This window comes from Pezoporus wallicus, unplaced genomic scaffold (genome assembly GCF_028554395.1).
Source record: "Pezoporus wallicus isolate ANWC-B61680 ecotype Strahan unplaced genomic scaffold, APGP_CSIRO_Pwel_v1 contig_7506, whole genome shotgun sequence".
In the NCBI taxonomy this organism is placed as follows: Eukaryota; Metazoa; Chordata; class Aves; order Psittaciformes; family Psittacidae; genus Pezoporus; species Pezoporus wallicus.
In genome coordinates, this window is record NW_026637546.1 from 2,329,469 (window position 1) to 2,344,869 (window position 15,401).

Genomic DNA, 15,401 nt, shown 5'->3' on the forward strand with positions numbered 1-15,401 from the left:
TGTTACTTTCTGCATGTATGTGTTGAAAGCTAAGCATCCATCTAAACATTCCAATTCTTGTTAATTAAGGTAGTGGTTGTCAGGTCACAGGTTCATTGCTTTAGGCTGGTTTTAACAGCCAATATATTCAAGCAGAAACCATTCTGCACATCATGCAAAATTAAATAAACATTAGTCAGTGGCATACAAGTCCTGGGCAACAGTCATTGATGTCAAGATGTCCTATGCGATCTGAAGACAGCCTCTGGAATGTCTGTGATTTTTAGTTTTCCTTTGATACTCAAATGTGGTCTAGCAAAACTCACTTGTCACATCGCATGCATGGTCCCAACACATACAAAAACTTACCTAAATGCTTATTTACATGCTGGACATGCAAGAGGCGTTTTCCTCTGGAATTGAGTTCTAAGTATTTTAGAATAATAGTAAACAGTGCTGGAAATCATACAAATTAAATGACAACTCTTAACTAGTTACTGAAATAACTCTTCCAATTAGGAAATTTTGGAATTTAAATCCAGAGGGTCTACAGCTGCTGCAGATACACTTACGCTTGTCTTCTTTTCTTAGATAATATGCAGTTGGGTAGCTTACTATATTTAGTCGTAAGTGAATATAATAACTGAAGTAAAGCAATCCTTAGGTGTGTTTCCAGTAAAGTATGCTCGGGCTGGTTGTAGAGGAAAGTGCTGTAAGATGGTTGCAAGCTACTCCTAACCAGGCTGCACCCCGTCAACCTTCACCTCTTATTTTTCTTCCTTACAAATTTAGCTTTCCAAAGTCCTGATCACACTGAGCCAGTGGATGTATTACCTTTTCAGCCCCAGAGCTGTGGACTTGTTCTGACAAGCACAGCACAGAAAGTCCTGCTTCCTTGTACTCCGTGCAGATGTTTGTGGGATAAGCCACCCAAGACAAACCAATGAAAAGTTCAAGTTTTAGACATGGCCACACATCATGTAAATCCATGAAACTCTTGCTGAAACACAAAGGGTGGTGATGGGGTTTTACTGGCTTCTTTCCCTCCTTCAGGGAGGTACCTTCATGACCTATGCTCTGTTTCAGAAGTCTAATATTCTTCCTTTTTAAAAATGCTGGTGAAACTATCATGCATTTAGGTGCGTGAAGGTAAGTGAATTAGATGGGTTTAGTTGCATTAAGGACATCTGATAATACAAAAATAACTGAGAAGCTTGATCTTTTTTTTATAATGAAATGTGAGGCGTTGTGATCTTGCGCTCTTAACTAGGACCTTCTAGTGTGTTTTACCAACTTAGCTACAGTAGCTTTTCCGTGAAATACGCAACTTACAGGTCTTTGAATATCAGCTATGCAAAAGATGGGTCTGAATTGTGTTGCTGTTTTCTATGCACAATTTTTTTTTTTAAAGTATCAACACATATTATTGAAGATAATTTGTTTACTATTCTCATTTTCAGTTTAAAAGTCAGGATCTGCAAGTATCCTTGTGAGTATGACAAAAGAGTACCAGGTGGAAAAGAGGTACGACAATAGATCACTCTTGTGATGAAATGGATTAGGATAACATTGGGACTAAGAGAACATGTTTTTTACTACTGGCTTAGTAAATTTCAAGCTGGTAGCATTGCTCAGTAAATTGGTACTTGGACCCTACTTGAACTCTAGTTCTAGACCGAACAGATCCATCTCTTGTATGTTTTTTCTTCCTCTCATTACCAATAAAGAGAATAAATTCATCTGTTTCCCAGTATTGGGGAAACAGGAAATACACACCTTCATAGTGTTCTAGCTGAGCTTTACAGTAAGACTCTAATTCTTTCATGATTGCTTAGAGCACTAGGGTAAACTTTTTTCATCTCCACAGCAATGTGCTATGCTGTACAAATAAAGTATGCTGTCCATCTACAGTAGCCAGGACATGAACTAATTGCAGCAGAGGGAGCTTGGTAACCGTCTCCACCTCCCCCAATCTGATGATGAACACCACTTCTTCGCGCTCTGATGTCCTTACTGTTGAAACTGGTTGTCAGAACAGGCTTAGGGAGTCAGCATTATGAGATGATTTTAAGAACAGCCTAAGTTGTGTATGTGCAGCAGCTGAAAAGCCATCAGTGGTGTAGTCTGTCCGTATCAGAGCACTGCCGCATGAAACACGCCTGGAGTGACTGGGCAGCAGCGTGACCCGCTGCCCCTTGCATGGGCAGCGCCCCGCTGGGTGCTGGGATGGACGGGCAGCCCCGTCAGCTGTCCGGGAGCTCCTCGGTCCCGCCGCAGGGCTCGGGTCCCGTCGCGCTGCGGCCGGGAGAGGGCAGCGCTCCCCTCCGAAAGACACGGCTAGCCGGTGCTCCCCCTCCCGGGGCTGGAGCTCCGTCGGGGCCGCGCAAAGCTCCCCGCAAAGTCCTGCCTTCTTCCCACATTCCCCGGCCCCGTCGAGCAAGCGCCGGTGCCGGTGCGGAGGGCTGCCACCCGCGGCTGCCTCGGCCTCCGCTGGGGAAGGGCTGCCCTTGGAGCTGCTCCCCGGGAGCCAGCACGGCCCTCCCGCTGCGCAGGGCCACCACTGCTTCGCTTTGTCCCCGCGCCCCGCGGCTGCCGGGGCCCAGGGGCGGTGCATCCGCGGGGTTGGCCGCGCCCTGCCGGGTTCCCTCCCGCAGGCACGGCGCCGGCGGCGGCTCGGCAGCGCCGCCTGCTCCCCGGCAGCGCTGCGGAGGCACCGGGACTTTCTGTGTAGGTAAGGCAGCCGCTGCCCGCGGGCTGAAGCGGGGAGCCCGGTCCGCCTCACCTGCTGAGCGGCAGCTCCCGATCCCGCGGGGTGGGTGAGCGCTGGTGCCGGTGCGCCGGGCTGGGAGCAGCGGGTTGCCCTCTCCCTTCCGCAGGGAGCGACGTCCAGCTCCGGGTTGCTGCGACGACGGCGGCATTAACGTTGTTCTGCCGGCTGAGGCGCGGCGCGGGCTGCGCGGTTCGGGCTCCGCGGTGCGCGATCGGGCTCCGCTGGTGTCCGGGAAGGACGTTTCCCGTGGGCTGTCAGTTGCCTTCCAAGTCCTCAAAGTTGGGAGACGGAGGACTTTTTAAACTTATTTTTATACATGTTTTATATATATATATATATATGCATATTCTTGTTTGTTCATTATTTTGCCGTAAGAGCCACTCTTTTTTTCAGTTCTCATCCCGAAATGGACAAGGTATTTGATTTTAATCATGATTGTTTGCCTTTTTCAGCTGGAGCAAAGTAAGTTTTTGACTTACTTGCTTTAACTTCTTTAACAACGCCAAAAATGTAAAGAAAATGACAACTTTTCTGACAGTACAATTCTGAGAAACAACTTTCAGAGCAGTTCTTGGTAGTGTTTTGTTGGAACAGTGGTGTGTGCAGTTTAGGACTGTGTCAGTTTTCAACTTTCCCAGTGATTCTTATACAGAAAAAAGTCTTCAAAATCCGTCTTAGTTTTCATGGACTTACTCCTGCCTCTGTATTTGGCCCTGTACAAAAATTTTGTTAGTTATTCTTGTAAGTCATTATAAGGCGCATGGATGTGATGGAAAGCCTTAACACGTAATACAAGTTTTTTCTTTTGTAGAGGTAGTTTGCTCTCTCCACACTTTGTGGGAATGGATTTCAGGAGCCATTTGAATAAGGGAGATTTTCCACAAAGGTGCAAAAAATGAGCTCTATTCTGTGACCCCTTGTGTCTTGAAGAATTAACAGGACAAAATCTGATGAAAAGATTTGAGTACTTAAGTATTTTTGTTTTTCCAAAGGGGTATTTGAGTATCAAGTGCAACAAAGTGATCGTGTAGATGCATCTTAATAATAACCTACCAGGAAACTCATCTGGCCTTCTCAGTTGACTTGTGAATTAGACATTTCTGCCAGCATTTTGTTACGTAATATCAGGAAGGAGTATTCCTTTTCTCGATCTGAAACTGCTGCTGTTACTCAGGAGAATTTCCCATTGTCTCCCCCGAGAATAGCTCCTTTGTGGGGCAGTTTCAGAAGGGTATGGTGTCTGAAATGGTCTGACATTCTTTTGATCTGAATAACACATTGAAGGAGAATTTGCACCAGGTTATAGGAAGGATAGCCTATGACTAATACAGTGACTCAGAAGATCCAGTTCCAATTTTTGGCTTTGCCAGCTGAAAACCAGCTCTCTTCATGGACAAACATCAGTCAGTAGGCACCTGCACAGCTCAGTTTACCAGTTATAGATGGGGGATATGGTAATCTCAGGCCAGGAGCATACATTCTCTGTACCTTCTACAATTAAGTGTTTTTGGTTCTAAGGCACCTCCTAGAAGTGTAAGCAGAATTTGTATCACTTTGCATGTCTTTGCCCAAGCACTGAAGCTAAGTTTCAGTCTTCGTTTGCACCAGGAGTTTCTGTACCTTCTGACTGGAGCACTCCTTTTTCCTCTTCTCTATTAGCTTGAATTACTAATGTGTTAGTTACATCTGCAGCACCTTCTCACCCCCTGTCTCAGGAATGCTTTTAGAATTTTTCTCAGTGTTTTCTTCAAAATTAACAGACTCCTCAAAAATGTACAGATTTTCCTGCTGATCCGTTGAACTGTGTGGGTTCTATCTTTCAGGCTTAGCATTATTAAGGCAAGCGGGTACTGCTAAACTACAGTAATAATTAGAAGAGGGCTGTAAGGTGGAATGGTGCCCAAACTGGGGAGTCGTAAATTCTAAAAGTCATTAAAAAATGCATTAGAAAGCTACTATCTTGGTCAAAGCAGACATTAAAAGGAGTAAGAGAGGTAAGACAGGTGTGTGGCAATGGTACCAAACAGATTTTATTTTGTTTTAGTGACATTACATATACATTTGATTTTCTTTTTGTCTTTCAGTAGTGTGTAACCCATGTTTCACATCTCTATGGTGTCCAAAATCTAGAGCCTTGTTTTATTTTTAGTTGAAATGAAAATGCTACATGAAGAATGTTAATGCAGGAATGCATAAAGAGTACATTTTGACAAATTCTGGAACGGACTTCTGTTTAAGAGGTATTTTCCTAGAGCTGTTTTTGCATTTTAAAAAGATATTTTTAAAAGGCTAAAAACTGTGACCCTTTTTTGGAGACTCTTCAAATATTTTCCCTGCTTAGGAGCACAAAATGGCTGTGGCTTTAACAAATTACAGAAATACAACAGCCATGAATTGGGCGATGTTTTTTGGAGGAAGATTAGTTTCTTTTTGTCTCAAGATGTTGAAAAAGAGCTTTTTTTGAAAGGTGTTTAGCTTCATTTCTTCTGTTCACTTGCTTCAGGAACAACTAATGTACAGTGAAGTAATCAACACTAATGCAAGCCTCTTCATTATAAATTTAATAGGCAAGGGTTTATTTTACCTGTCAGTTTGAATACTGTTCGAAGGCAGTAAATGAATGTGCTTGCAAAGCTGCTAGCACTGCTGAGGGTTTTGGTTTGTCCCGTCCCTATCCCCCGTGCTCTAGATGTTCAGGAGAGCCACATGTAAAAATGAAAGATCAGAAACCTTGGCTGCAACAGGTTAAAATTCTGACTTTGGGAACCTAGTATTTACTACAGGTGTATTTTCAGCTTACTACATTTTTCTTTTCATTTAATTCTTCCAAGGTCTCTTAATCCTGTCCAGAGCAAGGATCTCTATGTAAAAGAATGTTCCATACCACTTTCAGCCTGATCCTGGTGTAGTGCAGTTCCTGGTGCTTGGGAAGCTGTGAGTGAGCTGTAGGTGTACATATGTAATGTAACTCAGATGGAATCTCAGTTCGAAAACACAGTTTGATTCAGTTGCCATGCTTGTTGAGGGAAGCAGCGGGATGAACATTGTTAATGGAAACTGGCTGGTCAGCGATCACTACACTGGAATCTCACTGGTTTTGAAAGGTATTAAGATCTGGGAAGTATAAAACCAGTATGTATGATAATTTGTATCCATCTTAAAGGCTGTCCTTTGGCTTGATGTAGCACCTACCTCGTACAGGCTATAGCGTGGTAAAAAAGTAATAGAACAGTGATAATGGTAATTTGTAACTCAGTGATCCAGCGGATGAGAGTGCAGTAGAAGACCACTTAATATGCATGTGCTGCTAGGCTTTTACAATGCACAAGACATTTTGCTTAGACAAAGGTATTAGATTTTAAAACATCACTAATAATGATGCTCTGGGGATTCCTGACTACCTTCCAGTGGCCTCTGGGTGGATGCATCCTTGCTTTCATGTCACTGTAGCAGATCAGAAGTAAAGATTTCATGTGCTTGTCCTGATGGTGGTAGTAAGACTGTAATTCTCAGTGTTTTATAGATACGTTTTAATGTAACCATCACCAAAAAGAAATATAATTAAAGAAACAAGAACTGAATTTCAAGGTTCCTGCAGAGCATCACCAGGGGCTTGTTTACATAGCTTGACAGCTTTGATGTTCAGTCAGTTGCTCTGCAGTGTATGAAGCAGCAGCTGTGGTCGTGGCACAGAGGTGTGCGATTGTGGTCTGAATGGAAAATAAAGGGAGCAGGGTCCAAAGACCTCGTGTTTTGTTATGTTTGAACTAATACATGGAAGAGAAGTATAAAATATGTATTTTATATCACTGCTCTTACTTTGCAGGCATTTGCAAGGCAGTGATCTGATGCTGCTTAATGAGCCATGGAAGCTCTTTATGGCAGCAGCAGAGCCTTGAGTTCAGTGAAGTCATACCAGTGGCTGCTGGGTCACAGAGCAGCATAAGTCCCTCTTCACCCTCTGTGACTTTCTCCTGCAGTTCTGTGCTTTATTTACAGGGAAGAGGAGAAAGGTTGCTGTAGGGTATGGAAGTGTCCTTCTGTGTTTAGGAAAATGGTGATGATACACAGTATCAGGTGTGAGGACAGCCAGATAGTAGTCACATTGTTGGTTAAAGGGTCACCTTGTCAATCAGCAGAAATACTTTTCTGTTGAGATTTAGATAATGCTTTCCCTTACCTAATTTCTCTGCTGTGTGCAGAGTAAATAATCTGATAACTGACATCTTTTCCATTAAAATGCAATTAGGTCATTACCTGATGTTTTTATTTTCCATTGGTTTATTTCTCATTGTGGTCCCTCTAACATGTTTTGGTAACAGGGAAAACCATACAATAAAATGCTAAAATTTCTGATGTTGAAAGAAATTGGATATATGACAGCCCTGTAATTTACAGCCAGTAAATAAAATACTGGGTGAGGAAGAGCATTGGAGGGATTATTGTAATGTCTTCATCGTTGATAAAGCCAAAATACTTGTTCATATCAATATGAATTGTTCATATCAATATTGTTCATATCAATAACTTGAGTTGATCAGGAGACTGCCAATTTGTCACTAGATTTAAGAGGAGACTGTAGATTGAAAAAGAAAAAAAAAGTTAAAACTATTTTCAAGATTTTTTTTTTTGTTCTTTTTTTTTGTATATTTACCTCCACTTGACTGAAATCCACAAGTCTCTCCAGTTTTGCAGGTTTCTCCAGAAATCTGCTTGTCTATTGCAGCATATCACAATAGATGTTTTCATTAAATTTACTTCTAAACTGGATGCTGAAAAGGATTTCTTTTTTCTGTGTATAGATGGATCCTGCTACTGCTGAGGCTGGTGTGAGCTCAGGATTTGTGGGCAATGCCTGAAACTGGACCTGTTTGGCTGTTAGATGCCTGTCCTGCTGGTTTCTGTGTCAGAGGCACAGATGTCAGAGGGAGAGATCAGTTGTTGCTATGTGTAATGATGGGTATTCACCGGCTTAGGCAGCTGAACCCTCCCCTTGCTTTGCCGAGTGGGACTGCTCCTCAGCACCTGAGAGTGGTTGTCTGTGTGGCACCACTTGGCCACACGGCCCCTGCATTTTGGGGAGCTGAGCATCTCTTTGTCATACAGAGGAGGTGAGTGTATACAGAGGGTGCATGTAGTGTCTCCTTCAGTCCCTTTCTCTGAAATGGAGGTTGTACAAGAACTGCTCTGTAGCCAGAGCTGAGTGTTTCCTCCCTACGTGTATCCTCTTCTTCCTGCCCCTCCCAGCCACTTCCAGCATCCAAGCTGTTACTGTAGGTCCCAGAACCATTCATGTAAAACTTATTTCTGAACAAAAAGCAGTCTTGCAATTGTGAGAAAAGCAGTGCTTAATGCTGTGTTGACATTCATTGGTTTTTCTGCAGGAAGCAAAAAGGCTACCGTTAGATACACCTTTGTATCCAGAGAACACCATTAAAGTTGTTTGTCAGGGCACTGCGTGTCAAAAGTACTGACCGTATTTCAGCGTGGTTCTATCCAGTGCTGTGTGGAAAACATTGATTGCATATGATAAGCTAAATCTTGAGGTTATTTATCCATATTGAGTTAGGTACTTACTATTTCCCAAAGCACAAGCTCACAGGGGATCCAGTGTGAAACAAACAAAGGGTTAAGGGAACTGAAGTCAGGATGGATCATCTCTCCAATGAGTTGTGTTTGTATTATCCAGTACAGAAGAAGCTTATTGTACTGGTGGTGCAATGGTAATCCCCCAAAGGAAGAGCTAAATTATGCCTTCTTGCATAGACTTCCAGAAGTATAAGTAGACTAGACTGGGTACCAACCATTTGCCTTTCTCATTCTTGCAGAGGAGGAAGATGTTGAGATATGTCTCTTGAGGCTCTGGAGGTCAAGATAATTGTATGACAGAAGTAACCAGAAGTAGATCTTATTCTGTTGGTGTGGCATAATGATTTTCTTGCAAATGAGATGGTAGAGTTTAGTTTGAATGTGTTGCTTTAAAGATGGAGGACTGTTGCAAGTGAAAGGATTATACACAGCAGAATAGAGCGATGGTGTAAAACAGCTGGCTGGTTTATCTGTCACTGCAGCTAACCATTAAGGGTTGCCCTGTATATACACAGTCTGTGTGTGGCAGTAATTGTAAGTTGGTGACAGGTCTGGGATAGAAGTTAATGTGCTTCATTTGTTCTGTAAGGTGACATTTAAAAAAAATTCCACTTAAAATACTCCTTATGGAATTAATGTTACAGTTTCTTTATTTCTCTTGTAGCCCTCTTTTCTTCTGTAGAAACAGGACTGTGCTTCCCGTGCTGCAGTCTTTAAGGTTGGGTTCAGGATGCTGCTGCTGGAAACTACAGAGCTTTGTCAAAGTGAGATGCCCTGGAGTCAGCTGCGGGATACCTCCTCTCTCTGCAGAAAATATGAAACCCTCTCTCTGAGTCTCACTGCTGACTAGGGTGACTGGATTAGTGTTTGTCTTGATAGCCTTTTATTACAATATGAAAAGTTTGGGGTTTTCTGGCTGAACTTTTGTGGCCAGTGATTTTGTAAAGGGTTTTGCCCCCTTTTTGTAAATTACCAGTCAAAACACAAGAATGTAGGTACTTATGAAGTAGATTAATTGATGGGCAGCAGGAGATGAGTATTAGCAAACTTGTGTTTTAGAAGGAGGGTGTTTTGGGGTGGTAGGTAGATCATTTTTTGTTTTGATTGAAGCTGTACATTTAATTTCTGCAGTTCGTAGGCAGGTAACTTCTCAAATCCTATCTGACTCATATCAGGCTGTACCTATGAATTAACAAGCAATGAACTGCACAACTGTGTTGTTCTTGGAAACTGTTCAGCTGGGACAGCCTCCTCTTAAGACAGACTTTTTGTTGTAGCCTGTTTCAGCAAGTAGAAGACTTGTGTGTAGTTGTTGAGCCCATCTTACTGTTGTGAAGATGTGGAGTTGCTTCTGGTATGCTTTTCTCATTTGACAGGAATACCATTTTTAGAGTATGAATTTTGAAGATGTAGCGAGTTTGAAATATAGCAAGAGGAATCAAAGTTGCTATGATGACCAAAATTACAGTAATTCTAGTGATGACTTGTATCTGTAGCTTGCTGTTCAGGGTAGCTAAGGCAACCTGCCTTGGTGATATTTTCTATGAAGTTGCTAGAAAAACAGTACTAAACACTTGGGATATTGGTGTGGAGTAAAAGTTGCTACAACTACATCTTGAGGTCAGGTTTTTTGCCTCTAGAGATACAAAATGCTGCAATTCCCACTATTTCATTTGCTGCAACTATGAAATGTCTCTGGCTGTGCTCAGCCTGACCTGTTTTGTTTACTGTGTCTATTGTATGGAAAGCACACAGCATATTGACAAAGATCCCTCCTCCAGTCTTCCATAAACGTCATTATACCAGTGTTTTCTCATTCTGGGGAAATTTGGGGCAACTGGGTAGCTGATAAGCTTGATATTTTTCCCCCTTCTCCCTGCTTATAATTCTGGAAGATGTTGATTTACTTTGCAGACATGAATGAGGTATAATGACACCAATGCCTTCTGATGGGTGTGTAATAATTCCACTGGTCTATTCTGTTTCTAGATGCTGTGACAATGGAGTTGAGCTGCGCTGAAGTACCTCTTTATGTAAGTTCTACAACACTAGGCTTCTGCCCAGAGACTTGCTTTCTTTTGGGTAATGGCTCTTTCAAAAGCAGGGTGAATGAAATCAAAACCTATTCTCTGGCTATCTGAGACCACAGGCTGTTCAGTGTTGCTGTTTGAGGCAGGCACATATGCAGATGATGGTTTTCAGTACTGTGGCTCAGTTCTCTGAAGTAAGTTTAACCTTATTTTGCCTTTATGATCATTATTTTATTCTCCTTCAGTAGTCTTAATAGCAGTTTTCAAAAGCAGAGTTACTTACTGCCTACAAAGAGACACCACTCACTCTCTCCCACAATTTACAGCTGCCTTTTTCCCTATAAAATTCCAAATTACCATTGTCTCTGCTTCCTCAGAGCAGAAAATTGTATATCACAAAATGTGTAACTTGAAGTTTATACTCAAATGGATTGTTTTTCTGAAAGAGCTGAAACAATTGGTTAAAATAAGTTAACTCAAAGTTAAAAAACAGGTAGTAACAGGAGTGAGGACATGCATTAGATAACTTTCTTGGTGCCTTCAGTGGGATGTGAGTAGGGGGATTAAAACTTGGGCAGTCTAATAATTGTTATTAATAAATCATGGTGGGTTTTTTTTTTGTTTTTCTTCTTCTGCCATTGTTTGCAATGAGAATGGTAGTAGCAGGGTGTGTGTAAATGTTAATGTTTGGGAAAGTAGTGGGAGACACTGAATATTTTCAAAAGGGTGGTAAAAGGTGAAACAAAGAAACAAAACAATTACCTGTTTATTGTGGTGAGGTGGGGATGGAAATAGAGGAGTACAAATAATTTGTACCCTGGAATACTGAAGGAACATGGGATTGCTAATGCACCAGCGGGAGTTTGCACCGCATCTGTCAGCTTGGGAGTGGAATCCCCCAGCTGGCAAAAATTAAATGCAGTATCTTTAAAGGTGAAGTGTGTGTGTATGTCTGGGGAGGGGGAAGAAGGGAAGAATGGAATTTGTGAGGTCTGTTTGTGTGGTGTAAGGTTTTAAGAAGAAAGAATAATAAAGGACGTAGTACTGATTGATGAAATTCAACATGGTTTTGTCATAAGCAGCTGCATCAGGCTGATCTGATATTTTCCCATGATAAGATAACTGACCCTTAGATAAGGGCAGTGCAGGACACTTCATCCAAGTTGTTGCAAATTAAACATTTGATACTGTGTCTCACAGGAAATTCTTATGGAAGGAAGTTGTGAATGCTCCATCCCTGGCGGTGTTCAAGGCCAGGTTGGACAGAGCCTTGGGTGACATGGTTTAGTGTGAGGTGTCCCTGCCCATGGCAGGTGAGTTGGAACTAGGTGATCTTAAGGTCCTTTCCAACCCTAACGATTCTATGATTCTGTAAGATAAAGAAGGTGGAGATTAATATAAAGACAGTAGGGGTATATTGATATTGCAAGAACAGTTACTAGGGGCGAGAGGAAGATAACTACAAGTGGTACTCCTTTAGGATCATACTTAAGGCCAGTTCTGTTTAATATTTTGATTATAACCCTAAGAGCCAGGTGTATCCTTGTGGAACCTGTGTAAATTTGTGGACATCGTAACACTGGAAGGTGTTGGTTAGTGCTGAGGAGAATTCAGTTATTACATAGTAATATTGAAATTTCTTGTGTTTTATTTACTTCAGGTAATAAGAGCATGGTACAAACTTGTGCATTTTGGGACCAATAGGGATACATCTCTTACTAGAGACTCATCAGAGGGAGGCAGAGAGAGCATGGGTGTATAAATTACTTGTAGACTGATGGATATGAGAATGTGATTTTAGTTGGGAACATTCACCCTAAGCTTTGAGCAAGCAAAGCTGTGTATTGTACCTGAGCTTTCATAACTTGATAGTTGTGGTCTGCAGCCTCTCAGCAACCTAGGTAAGTAAATCCCAGAGGGGTCTTGTAACTTGCTAGAAACCTGATGAGAGTTATTTGGATTGTGGTTAGGCAGTTACCAACTTGTTTTCTTGAGAGGGGAACAAGTGGAGGTGGTGTTTCTCTTCAGGGTCTTCAGTGTCCTACTGAAACTATGGATAGTGGTGGAATATGGACCTCCAGAGACTTGCAGCAGTACCACCTGGAGTGAGTTTCCCAGAAACTGGGGCTGTAGTAATTTTTTAACAGCTTCCTAAATATTGTGCAGGTGAGTGTGTGTATGTTGGAATGAGGGTATGGAAAACTTTCAGGGCTTCAAATGGGAATGAGAAGGGGCTACGTGGACACCCTAAGGTGACTGAGAAAGGTTCAAGCTTGTCTCTCAATGCCTGTCTGAAACTTGTAGTTGTTCTGCTGAGTTAGTGTCTGAAAGAGTTGAAGCTTTACAGGCTTGTCCCTCACAATACTGCTCCTAATCTGAATACTTCTCAGTGCATCTGGGAAGGTCAAAGAGGTCTGTTCATCTTGAAAAAGCCCTTGAGTCAAGGCATTTCTTTTCTCTTAGTTAGGTTCAATTACTTAAGCAGTTCTGGAAACTCTTCCAACTGCTCCTGCTTTATTTGCATGACTTTATGGGGGAACACAATCAAATCAGCTTTTATATTACATGTGGAAGTCGTTTCTTTGTGCAGTTCCTTAAACAGTTTCCATTAAGCAGTTCTCTGGCTTGCTGAGCTTGTCTAAAATCTCTTGATTGTTCATGTGTAAAGAGGGATAGAGAAAGCATCTCTTGGGAAGACTGAGGGAACATGACGAATATTTGCACTGCAGTGAATTTGGGTATTTTTGTGATGTATTCCTGACACTTTTAAAGGGCACAGTGGAACTGTAGAATACCATGTCATGGCAATTGCATACTGTTCCCATGCAACTTTAAAAATGTCAGCATACAGTTATAGCATTATTGTCCACAGGGAAAGTGGAACTGGTCTAAAGGTAGGAAGTAATCCGTTCTTTGCAGCCTGTATGAAAGCATAGACTTCTATTCTTTGAGAGATCTGTATGCTGGGTCCAAAATTAGGATGCTTTTCAAACTGTATTTAAACATGGTTAGCATTTATACCGAGTGGATTTTACACTGTTTATTCCAAGAATGTCTGTTTGAGAGGCTTGTCCTTCCTGTCAGATTGTCTGAGAATAACTGCAATTCTGTGTTTATAATACGCATCTTAAAGATTGTATGCAAAGCACTTTGTTGGCTTGCTGTGTGTGAGCAGTTGTTACTCATCTGGAAGATGCATCCATACAGTGCTGTTACTTCAAACTGCCATGCTTTGTCAGTACTGAATTTCTTTGCAAATCTATAATAGTATGCATAACCTGGTTGGTTGAGTGACGGCTGTTTCTTTTTGTTGGGTAAGAGAGAATGCATTCAGAAAGCCCAAGGACATTGCTGGGTAATGCAATTTTTGTGAAATATAATTTAAAGATACTCTATGAAATTACTCCATTTCAGAAATGCATTATTTTGATACATTTCTCTTTAGATGTAATTTTTGTGGCAGCAATACATTCAAATGTAATCACAACACATAAATATCATGGTTTAAAGAATAAATATTAATGAAACAGAAAATTAAATATTTGAAGCACATGCTTTTCAGTTAATTTGAGGAGCCAGTTTCTGGCTTCTAGACAGCAAAATGCTATTAACCACATCATAAATTTTTTCCTTTTAAGCCAGTGTAATTTTCAGGATTGACTAACCAAGCATAAACTGAAACATCATATATGTTGTCTTTTCTTTCACTGCTAGAAATGCATTGTTTAAGTAAATAGAACTTGAATTTAAATAGCTTTCCCCCTCCTAAATTATGCTTTTTAAACCGTAATTAGAGCAGCAAGCTGAGTCTTTTCATTTCGTAGAGTACTAAACACACCACATGGAATAAGACCATGTTGTCTTCAGGCAATCACTGGTTTCATTGTAGACAGAAAAAAGACCATCTGTGAAAGATAAAAAGCAAAATACTTGATGAAGCACTTTTCAGATGTAAAAAAAATACATGTGTGGAAGTTGTTTCTCCTATTGGAAGCAGTTCCCAATGTGGAAAAGCAAATCTTTCTCACGGAAAATCCTTCCTTATTTAATTGTAGGTGACTGTTTTTTTTTTGTTTGGTTTAAAGTAATGTTATTGATGACCAACATTGATCTTTGACATTGGCAAAGAAATGTCTTACTGCCATGGGGCAAACATACTGTGGGAGTAGTCAGCTCTCAAGAACAGAAAATAAGTGATCTCGGAAGTTTGTAAATTATTCTCTGCTGAGAGCGGATGATTGTTTCCCATGGGAAATAAAGGGATGCTGCGCCACATAGGATATCCACAGCAGTTCTGTGCAGACATCAGAGGGGCCTCATGTCCAAAGGAGACGATCCTGAAGGTTATGTGTGGATTCTGTCTTTTTAAAGGAGTATTTGGATGCTAATTCTCTGGGAAGAGGTAGAAACATGGACTCTCAGCTTCAAGACTCAAGATCTCCTGGAAAGTAAAACTTCCACTTTGTGCTGTACGGTATATTGCTTACTGTTCTCAAAATTCACTTACTTAAGTTTCCCATGCTCCTGCCTACAGCCACTGAAGTTAGCTGAAAGTGCTCAAGGTCAAAGCTTAATTAACCTCTCTGTTTTCCTGCTAGACCAAGTCTCTCTCGTAAATGTCTCTGCTGGTTTGTTATTATTTGGGGTTGGGTTTTGTTTCTTGAACCTCTTAAAGATTCTTTGGTGAAGTGTAGGTGCCAAGGAGGGAAGGGTGCTTATATTTTCACTGTTTAATAACAATGTATTGAAGTATTCCTACAGACAGTGAGGGTTCAGCAGGTTTACCTGGGACTGGGTCAGGGAGGGCTGAGAGTAGGATATAGCACCAGGTTGCTTACAGCCACAGAGCATCCAGATGCCTGAAGACTGCTCCGTCTTGAACAAGACAGGCATTGGTCTTTGCCTGGGCTGGGTCTGCAGAGTGCCAAGCATGCTAAGTTTTCTAGGGTTTCTGTTTCCCAGTTTTTTTCTGTCCAGCATATTTCCTCTTACTGGTCTTTATGGAGTTTGCTTGGTCATGCCAGTTCTTTGCT

At 41.5% G+C, this 15,401-nt stretch overlaps 1 protein-coding gene across 3 annotated transcripts in view; it reads left to right on the top strand.

Annotated features, from left to right (window-relative positions):
• The first annotated feature begins 2,385 nt into the window (after positions 1–2,385).
• ARHGEF28 (Rho guanine nucleotide exchange factor 28) overlaps positions 2,386–15,401 on the top strand; it is a 125,821-nt gene continuing 112,805 nt past the window's right edge. For all 3 annotated transcript variants that reach the window (XM_057406122.1, XM_057406123.1, XM_057406124.1), the window contains exons 1-2: positions 2,386–2,710; positions 10,328–10,371. In XM_057406122.1, coding sequence (XP_057262105.1) covers positions 10,339–10,371 — 33 coding nt within the window. In that variant the 5' untranslated portion in view covers positions 2,386–2,710; positions 10,328–10,338. The remainder of the gene's footprint in view (positions 2,711–10,327; positions 10,372–15,401) is intronic.